At 49.2% G+C, this 20,576-nt stretch overlaps 1 protein-coding gene across 4 annotated transcripts in view; it reads right to left on the bottom strand.

Moving 5' to 3' along the window:
* Tshz2 (teashirt zinc finger homeobox 2) overlaps window positions 1-20,576 on the bottom strand; it is a 450,383-nt gene that overhangs the window by 168,207 nt on the left and 261,600 nt on the right. For 2 of the 4 annotated variants that reach the window (XM_052184404.1, XM_052184406.1), the window contains exon 3: window positions 441-576. The exons of the other annotated variants lie outside the window; for them this stretch is intronic. Coding sequence is in view for 1 of the 2 variants with exons in the window: in XM_052184406.1 (XP_052040366.1) it covers window positions 575-576 (2 nt within the window). In the remaining variant the exon portion in view is untranslated. Of the gene's footprint in view, window positions 1-440; window positions 577-20,576 lie in introns of those variants that run through there. 4 annotated transcript variants of the gene reach the window in all.

The following is a 20,576-nucleotide window of genomic DNA, read 5'->3' as shown; positions in this document are numbered from 1 at the left end:
ATGTGCATAATTTGATTTCTCAGCCACACTGTTAGTACATTTTTAATATTAAGCATGCACGAACAGACAGCCGAACTTAAGTTGCGCTGATGGTTGGAGTTCATTAGACTGAAAAAGATGGGCACACGTGACGGAAATGGAGGTGGCGGGCTCACACTGGAGAAGCGCTGCTTAGCAGGCTGGCGCCGGATCCATCCGCAGCAGCCTCAGCCTGGTCCACCTGCAGCAGCCTGGTCCATCCGCTGCAGCCTGGTCTATCTGCAGCAGCCTCAGCCTGGTCCATCCGCCGCATCCTGGTCCATTTGCAGCAGCCTGGTCCATCCGCCGCAGCCTGGTCCATTTGCAGCAGCCTGGTCCATCCGCCGCAGCCTGGTCCATTTGCAGCAGCCTGGTCCATCCGCCGCAGCCTGGTCCATTTGCAGCAGCCTGGTTCATCCGCCGCAGCCTGGTCCATCTGCCGCAGCCTGGTCCATCTGCAGGAGTGTGGCCCATCCGCAGCAGCGCGGCCCATCCGCCGCAGCCTGGTCTGTCTGCCGCATCCTGAGCTTTCAGTCTCATGTTGGAGGCTGTAGAGCTCTGAGGACGGAAGCAAAAGGTAGAAGACGGAGGAATCCCTCGGCCTGCATTCTGGTCAGAAACTCACACACAGAGCAGAGCGCAGAAGAACGGCCGGCTCTTGCTTTCTGAAATGCCACCACCTCCTTTCACCCAAACCCCTCAACACTTGACTCAAATCTCCTTTGCTCGCTGGGGATTTGCCGGGGAGTGGACGGGAGCCATACCTGTTCATTCCTCGTGAACTTGGGTCATGCTCAGCTGCCCAAGGAAGCAGACCTCTACTTTCCCTCCACGGAGGTGAGGCTCGCTGGTGTCTGTTAGGGGCTCCAGCCAGACTGAATTAGAGCCGTTAATGAGTGTTTGTGTGACCTATATGAACACTTTCATCTCAGTCCATGGTCACTCCCCCATCTGTAAAACCAGCTTAAGGAACTCCCCCACGATAGGGACCCCACAAGAAGATCAACAAAGTCAACTCACCTGGACCCTTGGGGGCTCCCACAGACTGAGCCACCAACTGAAGGGCATACATGGGCTGGACCCAGGCCCCCACACATATGTAGCAGAAGTGCAGTTTGGTCTTCATGTGACTCCCCCAACACCCGGAGCAAGAGCTGTCTCTGACTCTGTTGCCTGCCTGTGAATCCTGTTTGCCTAACTGGCTGCCTTGTCTGACCTCAGTGGGAGAGGATAGGCCTAGTCCTGCAGTGACTTGATGTGCCAGAGTGGGTTGGTTGGCCCTCAGAGGAGAAGAAGAGGGTGGTGGAGGGAGGGGCTATGTGAAGGGGAACTGGGAGGAGGGAAAGTGGGAGGAGGAGAGATACTGCGATCTGGATGTAAAGGAATAAGAAAATTTATAGAAAAAAGAATCTCCCCAACATCAGACCATGCGGTAGCTCCAAGAAATTATAAAAGGGCGTGTCCTGAGTCCTGCTCTTGGCAAGATGTGAGATCTCTCATTTACCTTTGGCTCTGTCTCTCTGTCTCTCTGTCTTTGTCTCTGTCTGTTTCTCTGTTTCTCTGTCTCCCTCTGTCTCTCTCTCTGTGTCTGTCTGTCTGTCTGTCTCTGTCAGTCTGTCTGTCTCTGTGTATGTAGGTGTTCCTCCTTTCCTTTCTCTGTCTTTCTCTTCTCACTAGGTAGTGAGTGAGAAAGTCACCAGTCGCTAGCCTGGACCTCCTTATGTATACCAGGTTGTCTTTCCACTCACAGAGACCCGACTGCCTGTGTCTGTGCCTCTGCCTCCTGAATGCAGGGATTAAAGGTGAGTGCCTCCATGCCTGACCCTCAGCGTCTCTTCATGCATCTGATTTCATTTCTGCTCCCCTTTTTGATATTCTAAAATTGCCTGTTTCCTGAGCCCCAGGATCCAGCGGATCGCATTTAAATCCAAGCTTCTGGAAAGATGAAGTTGCTGGCATTCTACAAGAATTTTAGATACCTACATCTCAAACGGCCATAGCCCATCCTATGAAGACCTCTCAGAACAATTCCCGAAAAGACATTTGAATTTAAAAAAGATTTCCAGCATCATTAGCTATAGGCTGGGTGGGTTGACAGGTCACAGGGCTTCTGTTGGCTTCGGGGACAGTGGTCATCAGGGTTGCTGACGGCACGGATGTGGAAAAGTGAAGGACACGTGTGTAAGGATCTTTAAAAGGTGCCTGGGACATAGTCAGTCTTCAGTAAATCTTAGCCTGTTTTCATTTTGCCGAGTTTCGATTTGCTGAGATGGAGTCTGTTTTTGAGATTCCCCTCAGGCATTACCCTTCTACACCCTAGATTGTCGCACTGCAGCACAACAGTCAGCTAATCCAATCCTGCACTTGTTTTTCCTGGGACTGGACCACACCCACTCATTTACATATCATTTACATTAGCATCTGTGGCTACTTTGGCATGGCTAGGGATGTGGTTATAGTAGTTGAGGTGTGGCCTGCAATGCCTCGTCCATTTACTGTCAGGTCTTCGGAGGACAGTTTGTCACCCCTGAACTACACAATGCTTCAGACATGTTAGACTTCCTCCTGCCTGGGGACATTGCATGCACTGTGACTTCTACCCAGAGCTCTGGTTCCTAGACCAGTGGACAGGTTTCTGTTATTCAGGATTCGGAAGGCACCCCTGTGACCACTCCTCTAAGGTCACCTACTCAGTCTGGTCCCACGGCCACATGCTCCCAGTCAGCATTGACAGTACTGCGTTCGATCACCACCAAACAGCCTTGCAGCTGGCTCCGGCGAGCCACTGGCTGTCTCTCCTGCTCATGATGTACTTACAAAGACCACACAGAAGAATGTGTCCACTGCCCTGGGCCATGAGGAAGAAGAGAAGATAAGGCTGGCGATATATAGCTCAGGCGCAGAGCCCTTGCCTAGCACACAGAAGGTTCTAGCTTCAATGTCGATGTCCATGCAGGAAAAAGGACAAATTACATAGATGTGCACATACATTCATCACCGTGCTTTCCACAGCCCAGGGCAGAGCATGGGGACTCTGTCTGTGTGATGCTGGGTGATTTGAGTCTTATTTTAAAATTCCTAATCCCAGGGTGATGGGGATGCATTTCATGCTCAACCCTGGCATTATTGCCTCTGGTGTTGATTTGCTAATAATTTGCCTGCTCTGCCACACGGTATCATGGAAAGTCACTTGTGGCTCTCCGCTATAATTTCTGATGCAAAGTGGCCAGCTTTGGAAACAGGTAATAAAACACCTTGTGACCGGGGGGTGGGGGGATAGGGGGTGGGGGTTGGGGCTGGGGGAATGGGGTGGGGTGGGAGGGAGGGAGGGATGCTGAAGGAGTGTGATTGTGCACATGGTTTCAATGAAGTCCTTCATGTCACTAGGAAGGGAGGTCACGTCGCAGGCACGTGACACAATGCCTAGCTTAGCAACCCTGCTTTAAGATCTGTCCATGGCATGCTGATTTGCTCCAACCAGTTGCCTCTGTTGGTTTTTTACCCTGCCTTTGAACATTTCTGTTGCTCTGTCCTTTGCAAAGATACATGGGCCGTCGGGGAGCTCTCAATGTGCTCTTCAAGTTCTGGCTGAACCAAGGCAGACCGCGGTTTCATCTGGAGCCACCATGAGAGAGGGCAAACGGGGCAGACACTAAGAAACTCAGGCACACAGCAGCGGCAAGGTCCCACATCTGGGAAAACAGAAGGTGTGTGCGTGCGCGTGCATGTGCGCGCGCGTGTGTGTGTGTGTGTGTGTGTGTGTGTGTGTGTGTGTGTGCGCTGAATCACTGGGGGGAGGGTGCATGCCGTTGAGTCTATGTTTTTCCCTGAATCCAAGGGAGCCTAATTCACGACTGAGGTTTTTCCTTTGATGACACTCCACACCCATCAAGTTCCCTGGATAGCAAGATGTAGTCTACAAAGCTTTGTATGTGACTCTGTGTTTACTCAGTTTATCAAAATTTCTTGTGCTCAAGGGTCATAGGACCACGCCCAGCTTTACTAGGCAAAGCAAGGGAGGAGTTCCTCTGGTTGGTTTTCACTCTCTGTCAAAGGCTGTGACTGCCTGGACCCACACTGGGCGTATGCCCTGTCCATCCACAAGTCTCATGGAAAGAATGGTTGTTTGTTGATTATGCCTGTCGGATATGGACCCAGTGCTTGATGGACCAATTGGAGGGCGGGCTTCCAGGAGAGATGGGGAGACTAGGAGTCCCTCTTTACCTCTCATGGAGGCAGAGCACAGGGTCAGCCCTGTGGATCTCAGACTGAGACAGCGATGACAGGGTCACTAGGAGGAAATGACTGTGCATCCAGCGTATCCTGTGAACCTTGACCAGGGCCCTCCTGGCATCTGCTTCTTGCTCTGATTCTGAAGTGACCTTGTTAGTGTCTTGGGACCCCAGGCTACAGCCCATGTGCTCCCTTCCTTCTCTCTTGTCTCTCTCCATTGCTGTATTCGTTTTTTTTTTTTTTTTTTTTTTTTTTTTGATGCTACTTGCAAAATGCTTTTTCATGCTGTTTGAACACACACTGGTGCTGGGATGGATTCACCATTAGGCTTTCCTATCCCTCCCCCTCCTCTGGTCCACCTGACTATGCAACCAGTAGGGTAAAAGCCACACCTCAAAGCTTACACCATGAGAACTACTGCATCACAAGCATTTGCTCTGTCTTAGATGTTTCAAGAAGACTCCTTCTGATTTCCTTCCCATCATGTTAATCTCATCTTCCATACCATGATATTTAAAAATGCAATTTTGCCCACATCTGGAGTCATTAACCTTCCTATAGAAGACCAGGAAGTAAAGATCTTTGTGGCAGCGAACCACATGGTCTCGTCAGAATTACCCAACTTGCCACTGTATCATAAAAGCTAATGTTGGCGGTCTGCAAGGGACTGAAACCAGTGAATCCAAAGACTAATGGGTCTTTGCTATGAGAACAAGCTGTTCTGCCTACTTCCAAGGCCCAGGTCCAGGCCCAGGCTCTAAAGCAATGCTTCACAGGGAGACGTGAAGGCACACGCTGTAATCCTAGCACAGGAAGGCAGACACACAAGGCTCTCCTTGAGGTCAAGGCCAGGCTGGTCTACACAGCAAGGTCAAGGTCAGTCTCCCTGGATCAGGACATTTAGCTCTTACTGCTACTGAGTCATAGAACCTGGGCTGAGACTGAGTCCACCCAATCCACATGCCCCACCTCCCCCAGCTTACACAGCCTGCCTCCTTGCCCATTAGCTGGAAGTCATGCTGTAGAGAATGACCTGGCCCAAGGACTTTCTGTTGTCTCTAGGGAGCCTCAGGACAGACCTCTCAGCCCGTGACAAACTTTCCCTTTCAAATCCAAAAACTGTCCCAGCACTGGGGAGAAAACTCAGTGGCAAAAAGCAGGTGCTGCTCCCCCAGAAGACCTGCTCTCAGTTCTCAGCCGGGGTTGGCAGCTCACAAAGCGCTCTAACTCCAGCTCCAGGGCATCCAGTGCCTTCTCCTGTTGACTTTGGGCTCCTGCACGCATGCACACATACCTACACACACACACACACACACACACACTTGAAATAAACAGTTGCGAGAGGCACAGACAGGACAGCGGAAGAGGTGGTAATCCCCTTGGGTTCATGAAAACTCTCAAGCCAGGCAACTCCTGGTGCTGAGCTTACAAGCTCCTTACATTACCCCTCCTCTCTAATCCTGCTGTCCTTCCTAGGGAAGGTCCTGTCATCTCAGACACCCTGGCACATGCTGAGATTTATAGGCTAGTGCTAGTGTTCAGTTATAATTCCCTATTTAAGATCTTGTAAATAGCCTGTAAGGCTCACCACGAGGGCTCCTTTACCATGATATATATAATTTGAAAATTAGCTGGAGGACAGAGAGGATGTGTGTCTTTGTTCGGATAACCCGATGTCTCCGAGGCCACAGCTTGATAAGGTGAGCCAGAGGAAGGCCCCACGTGCCTCAGCAAATGCGTCTCTAAGTGTCTCTGACTTCCCAGCATTCCTGGCCTCTTCCAGTTCACGCACACTTGTCCAAGGGCAAGACCACAAATGGTGCATTTACAGGAGGGTCTTTTCCTCCATTGTGAGGGACATCCTTGGATCCTTGACATAGACCTTTCCCATTTAAATCATGCTGTCAGAAAGCAAGCAGGACAGAAAAGAATTGTAATTTCTGGCCGAGGTCGTGAAAACTTACTCAAGTAACAAGACCTAGAAGAGATTGTGGGGACACCTCTAGACCCAAGGCCATGTCGACTCTATGTAGAAAAGGACCAAGGGGACTTTGTACCGCTCTGACACTAGGGAACGGGTGTGGTGAAGAAGGGGCCGGGACAGGGAAATCCAGCCCGTGGGGAGGAGAAGATGGGACGTGTTTTTGTCTGGTTGACTCCGAGAACTCTCTCGGGTGCTTGCATTTTGTCAACCCTCTACGACCTTGTGACCTAGCCACTGTTCCCGGCTTGCCTCGGCGTCAAACTGCTACAATTACGGATCGCTCATTTATTGACATTTGACATTCTCCTCAGCCTTCCCTGGATGCACAGAACTCTGCCGCCAAACTGAGTCATTAGGGGATATTTCAGCTGTCATGGGCATGCTGAAGAGGACATTAAATCATTCCGGAAAAAAAAAAAACCAGCATGTGACTCCAGTTCATCTCGGGAGTAAATCTCCCCCGCTACCCCCAGTTGGGACTATTTAGTAGTGGTGTTCAAAGGAGGAAGGCAGATAGGAGAAAGAATTCAGTGATGAGGAAAACCAGGGAGGAGACGTACACACGGGGGCCTCTCATTCCTACTTCCGTCTCCGGATGTGTAAAAGGAGTGTGTTCCTTTGATCGCCATGAACTTTTTGTGGGACAGAACCTGGGAAGGCGTGACTGCGAGTTGAACTGGTCCCTGAAGATGGAGGGGGGAAGACCCCTGTATTCTAATCCTCCGAAGCCCCTCAGGTCTTAAATGAGGAAACCTACAGGGTTTACCCCCTCAGTCCTGCTTCCTTGAGTTGCTGTTCCTTCCCTCCCTAGACTCCTGTGTGTCTTCTGCATGACCCACAATTCCTTGCTCTGCTCTCCTGCTTCCCATGGTCATGGCCCATACAATCCGTACAGTCCAACACTCAGAAGTTTCTTTGCCAGCTCCCATCATTCCTCACCGGTGTCTGTTTTAATCCCTCTCACCTAACCCACGCATTATCCATGGTAAACATTAAAGAAAAGAAGAAGAAAATTGGGCCTTTGTTTAAACACCACCAGTGGTTGTCGGCGGGCTCAGGGGTCGTCGGGTGGGGAATCGAGTTCCTGACATATCCCACGATCGCCTGCAGCCTGCGGCAACGACTGCCCTACTCTGTTCTTAACCTCCTCATCCAGGAAGCTCTACCCCCATCCGCCATGTTCCTGACTCCCACGCAACCTCCTTCCCTTGCTCCTTTGGCCTGCATTTGAAGAAGGTGGCCACCATACAGTCCCTCACACTGTCTTTCTCTCTCTCTGGGGCCCCTCGGTGCCCCAGAAATGGTCACTAGTATTCATGTGCTCAATAAGTGTTAGCTCTTAGTGTCATTATCATCTGATGGTCCGCTGATTCAGAGGCAAGGCTTCCTTCCTCCCTTCCTTCCTTTCTTCCTTCCTTTCTTCCTTCCTTCCTTCCTTCCTTCCTTCCTTCCTTCCTTCCTCCCTCCCTCCCTCCCTCCCTCCACTTTCTCTCTCCTTTTCTCCTTCTACACTTCCCTTCTTTCCCCTCCCTTCTTCCTTCCTTCCTTTCCTCTCTTCCTCTTTTCTTCCCTCCCCTTCTCCCTTCCTCAATACCTTTCTCTCCCTTTCTTCCCTCTTTCCTTTTTACCTCCTCCTTCCTTCCTTCCTTTCTTCCCCTTCCCTGTCCCTTCTTCCTCTTCTTCCCTCCCTTCCTCTTCCATCTTCCCCTCCCTTCCTTTTTCCTTTCCTGGTTTGAGTCAGACTCATATCTGGCCTCAGAAGCTATAGATAGGCGTTTCCCTCCAAGTCTGACCCAGAAAGGCATTTCTTAAGCCCGATGTGCAAACCTCATGGCAGAACATCCGTCTCCAAGACAAATAATGTGCAAGGTGCTCTGGAAATGTTCCTCGGTTCCTCATGCTTTCCCTGACTCCACAAAGCCCGGGGACACCTTCACCGGACAGCTGTCACGTGCTGGGCAGTGCTCTAAACGTCTTACATTGTTGTCTATTGATCTGTCTGCAAAAGACTGAAGGCAAGTATTGTTCATTTCATGCGTGGGTGGTGCCAAAAGGAAAGTATACTCATCTCCTACGGAGACTCCCTCCTCCTTCCCTCCGTCCCTTCCGATTTTTATAGGGTCGTCTGCATTCTAACAAATACCGTGCTGGGCCAACCTGGCATGTGCCCTGCCCTGAGCTCCAATGTAGGTGTGCGGGTCCCACGAGGGTTAGACTGAAGTTCAGGCAGATATCCACCACACCACTCAGCCAGCCTCACCGAAACCATGTTCTACTATTTGGATGAAGCTACCCACCCCCCACCACGAGCATCTGTCCCCATGGGGCTGAGAAAAGCCACACAGTATCCAGGAGCCACGGTCTGTCTGTGTCATTCCTCCAGATTCAGCCTTGCTTCCCATCCCCCTCTGGCTTAGTGCCTGCTCTGTGACAGTGCATAGCACAGGTTAGCTCCTAGTGGTTCACCCTCTGTGTGGGCTGAGGAGGTCCTGTAGGTGGGATCCGTCTCTGACTGTTCATCTCTGACGTCGCAGCTCCAGCTACATTCCCAGCAGACACCAGATGCCTGTTCTCCCGAGAGTGTCTTTATTTAATGGGGATCATAGAAGCAGAAGATGGAACTTGGCTTATCTTGTCATGACAGCTTTTGTTCTTCCTGTGATTAAAATAGTTAGACAGCCCTAACTACCTACATTGTAGGGCTGAGGGTCAACGTTAACAGTTTTGAGTGTGTGTGTGTGTGTGTGTGTGCATGTGCATATGTGTGCACGAGTGTGTGTGCATGCATGTGCATGCAGTAGTGCATGTGTATGTAATCCCTGGTGCATATCCTCAGGCACTGTCTGTCTTTCTTTTTTTTTTTGGTTTTTGGGGTTTGGGTTTTTGGAGACAGGGTTTCTCTGTATAGCCCTGGTTGTCCTGGAACTCACTCTGTAGGCCAGGCTGGCCTCAAACTCAGAAATCCGCCTGTCTCTGCCTCCCAGAGTGTTGGGATTACATGCGTGCGCCACCACTGCCTGGCCTGTCTTGTTTTTTAAGACAGTTTTCGACCTGGAACACTCACTGAGTAGGCCTGCCCGCTGGGCAGACAGTTCCAAAGTTCTGCCTGTCTCTGTCTGACCACTCACACCTTTTAAAGCATGAGTTCTTGCATCTGAACTAAGAACTTCGAGCTTCTCGGGCAAACGCTTTGCTGTCTGAGCTGTGTCCCCGATCCCCTGTGAACAAGGGGTTAACGATGCACCCTGGGCACCTGATGCTCTCTTGTGCAGCTGCGTTGTCCTTCGCTCTGATCTTAGTGAGCGAGAACAAGTAAGCTTGGCCTCTGTGCAGCTGCATGACAGGAGAGGCAGCTGGGAGGGAGCAGGGGGACGACATGACTGCTCCAGGTTCTCAGGAAGTGAGCAGAGAGCCAGCCCAGGCCTCCGTTACTCATGTCCGTACTCATCTCCCCAACTTAGCTGGTCTACAGTTCCTTCTCAAGATCCTGGGGAGCAAGAATGCTACCTCCCGAGGCAGCTGCCAGGCCGCCCCTCCACTCCCAGTCTCCATCCTCTTACGATTCAGGGGTGGAGTGATACTGACTGGTTCTTCAGCTTCTAAGGCTGAACAAAGATGATCAAATAGGGGCCCATCACCATGGTTACAGCATCCAAGAGAATGCAGAGGAAGGCGGCCATGGGGTAGAGTGAAGGCCCTGGCAAACGTGTGGAAAGGAAGCAGCGGCAGACAATGGTACAGGACACAATCCTCTGGCGAACCAAAATAGAATCATTTGACTGTGAAATCGAGTAACGTAGCATTGAAAATAACATAAACAGAAACATATATATTTTTTCTCATTGATGAAAAAAATATCATACAAAACATGGCAGAGTGGTAGAAAGTTGTTGTGCCGAAGATCTGGGCTCTGGAGGGATCCATCCTGTCCCATTTACCTTTGCTCTGAGGGACACAGCTCTGTGTACACCTCATACTTCCCTTCAGTAAACACTTGATGGAATTCGACTGAAGTACACCAAAAGGACACCCAGAGAATGCTCGCTGTTCTGGTCCATACTGAATCTATCCTTTCTACGTCCTATCTGTTGGGCCTTGTTGGTCACTGCATCTCTTTGGGGTCTGTTTCATCACCCGGAAGTTGGTGTCATCATTGCTATGTCCTTACAGAACTTAACGGAGAAACTGAGGCTACATACGCAAGGGCCTGACCTCACCATGCTCATCACTTGGTCTTTGCCAAGCAACGGCTCAGCTCTGTAGTTCACAGCAAGGCTATCCAGGGGTTTCTGTGTGCAGGTACTAAGGACAGAGTACTCCCATGTATGGGGAGGGAGCATTCATGAAAGGGAAACTCAGGGGCCTCTCTTGTGTCCCACCATAGACACATACAGAACACACACACACCATACACACATACACACACAGCACACACACCATACATACACACACATACCATACAGACACACCATACACACACACACCACACAGCACACACACCATACATACACACACATACCATACAGACACACCATACACACACACAGCACACACACCATACACACACATAGCACACACACCACATACACACAACATACACACACACCACACACAAACTTACCATACACACACACCATACACACACATTATACACATGCACCATGCACACACACCATATACACATACTTTACACACATACACACCATATAGACATACACATATACACAGCACACACACACCATAAACACACATGTATGCACACATAGCCTATGCACACACACCATACACACACTCACTCACAGACAGACACACAAACACACTATCAGGAATCCATGGCGTCTCCACAGAGCCCTTTATGGGTAGATTTCACTGTGCCTAGTGTCTTATTCCTACAGTTTTTGTTTCTTCAAAGTTAAATTTGTGACTGATGGTAGAGTCCCTTTGTCATCTTGCGAGACCATTTAAAAGCATGTCAATTCTTTATGCTAAAGAAAGCGACAAAAGAAGAGGCGACCGTACCTACTGTGACTGACAGAGCCATCAACCCAAAGCAAGGATCAGTGAGCGTGAGTCTTCTGTCTCGGCGTCGGCAGAAAGAAGGGCAGCGATGACAGTGGATACTGTAGCAGGCACAGTTCTCTGTGTGAGTGTCACCACGCTTAATCAGTGTCACCTGAGCATCCTAGCGCCAGCACCGCTTCAGTGTCCGCTTTCTCACCACCACCGCCCTGATTAGTGATCATCCCCTGCTGCTGGTATCACCAACATGGTCTTTAACATCTCAGTGCATCAACATCACCAGCAGCAGCTGCAGCATCTTATCACACCAATGTCACTATAACCATCACCATCATGATCTCGGAAACACCATCATTACTATCCCATCAACATTACTAATATTACACCAATATCAACATCTTTGTCACTAATATTACATCAATATCGACATCGAACCCTAACCCTAACTCTAATTACATCAATATCAACATCTTCATCACTACTACCATCATCCCCACAAATGTGTCATGTCAGTACAACCGCATTCCCATCACTGTCAGCTCATCATCATCATCATCATCATCATCACCAGCACCAGCACCTGAATGGGGAAGTCCAGTGCTCTCTCCTGAGCCTGTTGCAGTCACTGGTAGATTTGTATCATACAAGTAGAACTTTTTGAGGTGGCTACTCACAGAGGGAGAGACAAAATGAGGAGGAAAGAGATGGAAGCGACGGAGGGAGATGTCTGTCTGATACTCTGTCCTGCTGCTTGCTAGGGGCATAGCTTCTCCCCGCCCCCAAGGACTGTTTTGAACAAACCTGCCTCCATGATGTCTTTATATATTCACATAAAATGGCGCATCTATTCTAGCCTTTGATTTAAACTTGAAGAGAATGAGAGGCGATTTTGTGTCCTTTGAGGAGGCATGGGGGCTGGGTGGATAAAGAGGAAAGACAAGTCTCTCTGGTATTTGCTGGTGCCCCAGATCTGGTGCCAGGGATCCCCCTGGACCGTCTCATCTAATCTGGAGGACAAATTTAGGAGCTAGGAAGAGACAGTGAGGTTACTTGCTGCTCCCACGATCTACCCTGGGGTCTTTCAGCAGGCTGGATGCTTTGCATTTTCTGAGGGTTTGAACCTAAGTTCACGTCAGGGCTGAAGAGGCTGAAGCTCAGAGAGGAGCAGTGCTGCTCAGGTTTGGGGTCAGGTACTATGAGTCTGAAGTCTCTCTCAGCCTCGAAGAGTCTGGATTAGAACACTTTAGAATATCTGGGTAGTGGTGGCGCACACCTCTAATCCCAGCACTCAGGAGGCAGGAGGCAGGCGGATTTCTGAGTTTGAGGCCAGCCTGGTCTACAGAGTGAGTTCCAGGACAGCCAGGGCTACACAGAGAAACCCTGTCTCAAAAAAAAAAAAAAAAATCTGGGTAACTACTGTGATTCCGGGGTTAGACCAACATTATCTCTTTAAACACTCACCACAGCCCTGAGGCAAAGAGACTGGGCAATTCTACATGAACAGTGATTAAATTAAACACTCGGCTTAAACTGTCAACTGGATGTCACCCAGCATCATCTGAGAGAAGAAGCTTCTGTCGAGGGATTACCTAGGTGTGGTCGGTTGGTGGGCATGTCTGTGATTGACAGGAGGGTCCATCCCACTCTGGGCTAGTCCGTCTGTGGCGCTTTGAACTGAGTTGACCTCCACAGAATCATGGGGAGTGGCGTGTGTTATTGGAGGGGTGGCCTTGTTGGAGGACATGTATCAGGGGGTGGAGGGGTTAAGGGTGGGGTGGTCTTTGAGGGTCAGAAGCCAGGCTCACTGTCAGTCTTTATTCCTGCTACTTGTCTGTCTGGATGTAGGACTCTCGGGTATCTTTCCAGCACTGTGTCTGCCTGCAGGCTGCCAGGCTTCCCGCCATGATCATAACAGACTGAACCTCTGAGCTGTAAGCCAGCCCCAATTAAATTGCTTTATTTATAAGAGTTGATGTGGCCATGATGTCTCTTCACAGTGATGGAAACACAAAGACGTCATTCTTTTGACAATTGGTTCTTGTCTGTATTCAACAAAATGAAGCAAAACAAAACCTCAAAAACTAGACAGGGGCTGGAGGATGGACCAGCACTTAGCACTGGCTGTTTTCCCAGAGGACTCAAGATTTGATTCCTAGCACCCACATGGTGTGATTCACAACCCTTTGTTAACTCCCGTTCCAGGGCAGTGGATGCCCTCTTCTGGCCTCAGTGGGTACTGCATGCACATGCCTCAGACGAACGCACATGCCTCAGATAGATGCACATGCGCGCAAAATCCCCACGCATGTTAAATAAAACGAAAACCAAAAACAACCTAGCTAAAAACGGCTCAGAAAGTGAACCTGAGATTGAGCTAGCTAACAGCGCTCCTCCAGAGTTCCTGTCTGCAGGCTCTGGCCTTGGGCTCCTGCTCAGACTTCTTTCAATAATGGACCGGAAGCATATAAGTGACCCGGAAGCATATAAGTGACTAGAAGCATATAAGTGACCCGGAAGCATACGCCAAAATAACCCCTTTTCTTCCTCAGCCATTTTGGTCAGAGTGTTCTTGTATTACATCGCAGCAAGAGAATAACTGAAATAGATATTTGAGAGCAATTACCGTTCATTTTTCATTAATTATATTAATTCTGAAGATAGCCTTTGAAGCCTAGCTCATCCCTGGGACAGGAGGCACAGCACAGGCTTGACCTGGAGAAGCTAAACTTCAGACTCCACGTGCTTCCCGTACCATGAATGGGACGGGAATCCTGGTTAGACACATTCTGAACTCAGGCTTCATCCCGACCTCATACGATCATGCCCAGATCCACACCAATAGCCCACAAGTGCAACAGCAACGTCATTTCCTGTTATGAAAGAGCCACTTTAAAAAGAAAACAGAAAAGAAGAGAAAGAGCCACTTCTGATTCCTGGGCTCCGGTCTTCATGACTCTGCGTGCCACAACGGATCTAAGTAATTCAGGTTCTGGGCTGTACAAACTCAAGTTCACACCCTGCATAGAACGTAGATTTGGGAGAAGATCTAAGATTAGAGCAGAAAGATATTTGGGGGCTGCTGGGCACCCAGATATATGTCCCATGCTTGAGGGTTTCCCCAGTTCAAATTCTTCACATCCTTCCCCAAAGATGGCAGCAGTGGTCAGTCCTCAGGGAACTGGAGGGACAAGTACCAATGCAGGGGCTCAGCTCAGTTGCAATGTTTACGAGAAGAGTGGCCTCAGGAGGGACCCCTGAACTCTTCCAACTCCATTTTTCTTAACTGAATAAAAGCAAGGCCCACCAAAGCCACCATTTCCAAAAGCTGTTGGAAGAATTTAAAAGCAACTCTGGAAACTGCCTAGTTTGGGCTTAGCACATGTGAAGTGTTCAGTGGATATCGGTGTTGGTTAATGCTTGGGATTCCTTTATTCCTTGCTTGGTTTTATTTACCTCACTTGGTTTTATTTATATTTTTTATCCAGTTATTCATTCATATGTGTATGTATGTATGTATGTATGTATGTATGTATGTATGTATCTATGTTTATACTTGTGTACATATGTATGCATGAACAATTTAGTGCCCGCATGTATGCCCACATATGTGGGAAGCATGTGTGTGTGCATTTGATGCCGGGCATTCCCTCTGTCACTCTTCACCTAGTCTCTCCGGGCAGTGAGCTCTCGTTTCTACCTCTTGCGTCCTGGGATGACAGATGCACGCGGCCACGCCAGGCTCTTTCAGTGGATGCAGGGGATCCAGGTTTTCATGCTCAAATCCAAGCATTTAACCAACGGGGCCATCTCTAATTTACTAGGTGTTTGTGAACACCTGACTTTGGTGCTAGGAGACACACAATGTCCACTTGACAGCTTTACAAAGTGAACTATTGGATCAAGTGGAGAAGGCGCAAGAGACAAGGGTCAGGTAGTAGGAGCAACGCATGTTTAGAGTTGGTGGAGTTGGTCCTCCATCTTCCCTCGCCACTGAGTGTGACCCTGGGAACTTCAGTGTCTCTGAGCCTCAGTGCCATTTTAGGCAGTATATGTAAATACCCAACACCTGAATGACTTGAAATGGGCTAATGGCACTGCTGCTGAGGGGCGGAGCCGAGGGGCGGAGCAGGCTGATACTTTGTATCTCTGCTCTGGATCTCCAGCCTTCTCTCAGGCTTTGTATCCTCCTCCATCCCACTCACCATGACTCTCATTCAGCCGGCGAATCCCCTTTGGTCTGGATCGCACGTCCTGTTACAGGAATTAACAGCCAGCTTTCCTTCGCACCTCCCCTGACAGACTCTCCACAGCCTCTGCTCCCAGGTCCAAGTCCTTTCTAGAGACCCTCAGAGACGCAGGCATCTCTCCTTGGTGGCATTTCTCACCAGCGTGTTTTGTTCACTTGTGATTGTGTGACTGTCAACTCCCTCTCTGCTTGACTGGAGCACTGCGAGGTGACAGTGTCACTCTGACTGGCCTGTGTCCCCAGCATCCTGCTTAGAGATTGTAACAAGACAGGTGCTGAACAGATATTTGAAAAATAATATAGATTAACATTGTAACCTGTTATCAATATAGAAATGACTCTTCATATATGCTGTGATGGAGAATGAAATGGCCTCTGCGTGGGAAAGCCCACAGAGATGTCTGTGATTTGGGAAGAGATTCCCATGCTGTCAACCTGGCCTGCTAGATGTCCTGGTTAGCATTGTGTACAAGGGTGCGAGCCCTGAAACCAACGCCTGTTATTTCGTTTAATCAGTAAAATGAGAAGCCGATGTCTGGTGTTGGCGAGATGGTTCAAGTTTGTTACGTGCATGTCATGCCGTGCAATCATGGAGCTCTGAGGTTGGTCCCATTTTTCACGTATAAACCAGGCTGGCTAGTGCCTTCAAGAAGGCTTCTTGTGGCCTTCAGTGTCTGTCCTGGGCTTGCTTGGCTGGTCTCACCCCAGAGCGACTCACCCCAGAGCGACCAGACCGTCTTAGTGTATGAATAAATTATGTCAATGTATTTGCCTGTGGCTATGGGCATGGGGAGATCCAAGATTGAGAGGCTGCATCCTGTGAGCGCCTGTATAGTGTGGGCTGTGTCAGGAGGCATCACACACTGGAAGAGAGGGGAAATCAAACAGTCTCCTTCTCTTTCTCATCTCAAGGCAAGATCTCAAGTAGCCCAGGCTGATCCTGAACTCACTATGTAGCCAGTGATGACCTTGAGTTTCTTAGCCTCCTGAGCCCATTTCTCCCCAGTTGATATTACAGGTGAGCATCACCACAGCTGGTTTACATCGTGCTGGGGATGGAACCCAGAATCTGAGCATGCTCAGTGAGCACTCTCCCCCTCGAGCTCTCTCCTCAGTCCCTCGACTCATCTTTCTTTCTTTCTTTCTTTCTTTCTTTCTTTCTTTCTTTCTTTCTTTCTTTCTTTCTTTCTTTCTTTCTTTCTTTCGTTTGTTTTTCAAGATAGGGTTTCTTTTTGTAGTCTGGCTGTTCTGGAACTCACTCTGTAGACCAGGCTGGCCTTGAACTTGGAGACCTGCTTCTGCCTCTTGAGTGCTGATTAAAGGAAGGCCCAACCACCACCTGGGTGTCATACTTGGATTTTAAAAGGCCCAGGACAAGCATGTTTCACTAGGGTGTCTGAGTGAAGGGGAGGAGCTTTGCCCAGCTGTCTGGATGTCCCATGAAGCAACCATTGAGGGCCAACAGCATAATCCAGGAGCATGGCTGAGCTGTGGGCCTTCGTGTGTTAGGAAGGATATTGGGTGGCTTACAAGAGCTAACATTGGTTCAGCGTTAGAGCTGGCAGGGGGACTGAGTGTTTCTGGGTTCCCAGCTTTCTAACTAGCATTTGGGCATGCAAGAACACTTTCATTATTTAGAATAAGCATGACTTGAGGTATGGTCACTGGTATTTTATGTATTTATTTTATTTTTAACAAGTTGTATGTTGTGATAATGTTGACATCAGTATTGAAGTAAACACAGTTTATTTTGTGGTGTGTGTGTGTGTGTGTGTGTGTGTGTGTGTGAGAGAGAGAGAGAGAGAGAGAGAGTATGCACGTGTGTGTGCACACGTCTGCGTAAGACAATGCAGGGGTGCTGGGTGCACGTCTGGAAGGCTGGATGAAAATCTGCCCGTCTGCCTAAGGCAGAATCCCTTTATTACTTGGTCTTTTGATGCATACATGGTGCAGCTGCCCATAGAGCTGCCTCCAGAGTTCCTCCTGTCCCCGCCTTTCCTCCCTTCACAGGGACACACAGGCATTAAAGACACAGGCTACTGCCTCTGGCTCTACATCAGTTCTAAGGATTCAAATTCATGTCCTCAAGCACAGCAGAGTGTCTTTAATAGTGTCAGCGGTTGGCTTCCCCACATGGGATGGGTCTCAGGTTGGGGCAGACATTGGTTAGTTGTTCCCTCATCTTTATCCCTTCGCATCTTGTAGGCAGGGCAAATTTTTGGTTGAAGGTTTTGTTCGTGAGTTGATATCCCACTCCCTCCCACTGGAAGTCCCACCTGGCTCCAGGAGGTGACCACTTTGGTGGCCATATCCCACACCGGTAGGAATCTCAGCTAGGGTCATCCCATAAATCCAGAGATGTCCTCCCCCCACCCTCCAATTTCCATTCTTTCTCCCAGCCCTCTCTCCCTCCTGTCCTCTCCCACACCTGTTCACCTTCCCTGTTCCCCTCCTCATCCCCTCCCACCTGGTCACAACTCTCTCCTGAGAGGCTTCATCCAGCCACGGATGGAAACAAATGCAGAGCTCCAAGCCAAACGTCAGGCAGAGCTTGGGGGGTCTTGTGGAAGAGTGGGGACAGAATAGAGCAGCTGGAGGCATCAAGGACACCCCTAGAAGGCCTACAGAGTCAACCAACCTGGGCCCATGAGGGCCCACAGAGTTTCAAGCACCAGCCAAAGCGCATGTGGGGGCTGGAGAGAGGCCCCCTATACATCTGTAGCAGATGTGCATCTTGGTCTTCATGTGGGTCCCCTAACAACTGGAGCGGGGACTGGCTCAGACTCTGTGGCCTGCCATCAGACCCCCTTGCCCTAACTGGGCTGCCTGGTTGGGCTTCAGTGGGAAAGGCTATGCATAGTCCTGCTGCTTCTGGATGTCCCAAGGCAGAGTGCTACCCGAGGGGAGCCTCCCCTTCTCCGAGGACAAAGGGAGGTATAGATAGCGGGCGTATGAACTTGTAAGGGTGGAACTGTGAGGTGAGGGAGGGGCTGTGATGGGGATGTAAAGCGAATAAATAACTAAATTGATGAAGTAAAAACCACCACCAACAGATTCAGTCCTCTGACTTATAGGGCACGCCCTTTACCCACTGAGTCATTTCCCCAGCCCATATCCGTCCATAGCTAATACCCTGTCCTGTGACTATGCCACACAGTTTAAAGTCATTGTGCTCCGAAAAACTGGCAGTTCTGTGTCTGTTGAACTCAGGATGAGTTCAGGAGGCTGGTGGTGTGTGAACAGCCCTGAGCATAGCCTCCCTGGGGTCTGGCTTGGGGTACAGCTCTGCCATCTGCTGCATGCGGGTCTCGGGTTCCTGAGACCCCTTCTCTGAGCCTGGGGTTTCCTATTCGTGAAAGGGAAATGATACCTGCTTTATGGATTGGCTGTGCGGACTGAATAAATATCACCAGTCCAAATGTGTTAGGGACATCATCATTGATTAAATATCATTGGGATTAGAGAACAGGGACCATTTCACCAGCTGTACCCACAATGCAACTAGTGCCCTTTGGGGAGACTCGTGGGAAACAGGAGGTGTGAAGTAAGTAAGACACAGTTAGACCTGTCAAAAGACACTGGATGATCACCTCAGCCCAGTGTGTCAGGAATTACTCTGGTCACTGTTCCAAATCCCAGGAACTCTTCCTGACAAGTTCTTAGTAAACCTGTATGGCTGGCGCCCTTAGACAGTTTATACTGCTTTTCTGTTCTACGCAAGGGCAACATAATGAACTTATAGATCTTCCACAGCTGGGAGTGGTGTGTTGATGTAAGAACTGAGGTCCTAGTATCATAGGAATTGAGGGGACAAGAACCTAGGGGACAGGACCTCTGTCCCTATCTGGCTTGTCACAGGATTGGAAATCTGCAAACTGGTAACTTGGGAGTCCGGTCTGGTTTCTTACATGCTTATATGTTTAGCCTGAAGCGTGTTCAAAACAATAACAACCGACCCGGAACTCACCAATAAATCCCGTCAATGAAAACATTTGTCTTTCCTGTAAAGACAAGGATTTCTTAGTTCATCTTGCTTTAATTTGCCACAGTTGTGCTCAGCCTGTGGATCCCCTGGCTCTTGGGCACTTGAAATGGCCAGTCTTGGCTGTTTGAACACAAGCCCTCAGTTTTGGCTTTCTGTAGGTACCCGTGGGTCTTGATCCTGGATGACACTATGGAAATAAGTTTGTATTTACGGATGGCTGTGAGGTGTGGGTGGGTGGAGGATGATTCCAGAGCAAGTCAAAGTTCACGAAAAAGCCTATGAAACGGATCTGAAATCCAAACACAAGAGAGGCAGAAACAGAGTACCTGTGAGTTCAAGACCAGCCTGGGATGCCCAGTGAGAGCCTATCACAGAAGACACAAAACTGGGGAGATGAATGGCTATATCAGGCATGGGGAGAGAGGGTGGGTATTCTCCAAGTTATTATATACGTACATGAAATATTCTTGTGAGAATGTACCATTATATATAATGGATATCACACACATCCAAACACAAGCACACACACACTATCTTAGAAATATCTTAAAGTTACTGTATCTTCGCTTTAGAGTTCTGCTTTAGAGTGCTCAATGCCCCGAGTTCGATTCCCAGCAATGCAAGCTAACACATGCACATGAACAAGTCTCATACACCCAAAGTTCCTGGTTAAGGAGTACCAACACTAGTAAGATAACCAAGTTAGAAAATATCTTTGTTACTTTGACAGGTGAAAGCCAAGAAATCACTCTGATGGAAACATACTTCACACTTGACTATATCACGCATGTATAAGCTCTCTGTGTCTCTCTGTGTCTCTGTGTATCTATGTCTCTGTCTGTCTGTCTGTCTGTCTCTCTCTCTCTCTCTCTCTCTCTCTCTCACACACACACATACACACACACACACACACGATGTTCTAGGTGGGAAGAAAGGTCACCCACTATCTCCCACATACTCTGGGATCGATCCCTCCTGAGTGTGCGTACTTCCTTCAACCGTAGAGTTTTCTGTTCCTTGGTGTATTGACATCCAACTCCTGTGCCAGGTGAGCCTCCCATACCATTTACAAAGGGTTCATTGGGAGACGT

The sequence above is a fragment of the Apodemus sylvaticus genome, chromosome 5 (assembly GCF_947179515.1).
Source record: "Apodemus sylvaticus chromosome 5, mApoSyl1.1, whole genome shotgun sequence".
Taxonomy (NCBI): Eukaryota; Metazoa; Chordata; class Mammalia; order Rodentia; family Muridae; genus Apodemus; species Apodemus sylvaticus.
The sequence above is the reverse complement of the archived record's forward strand: the minus strand, read 5'-3'. Positions and strand labels throughout refer to the sequence as shown.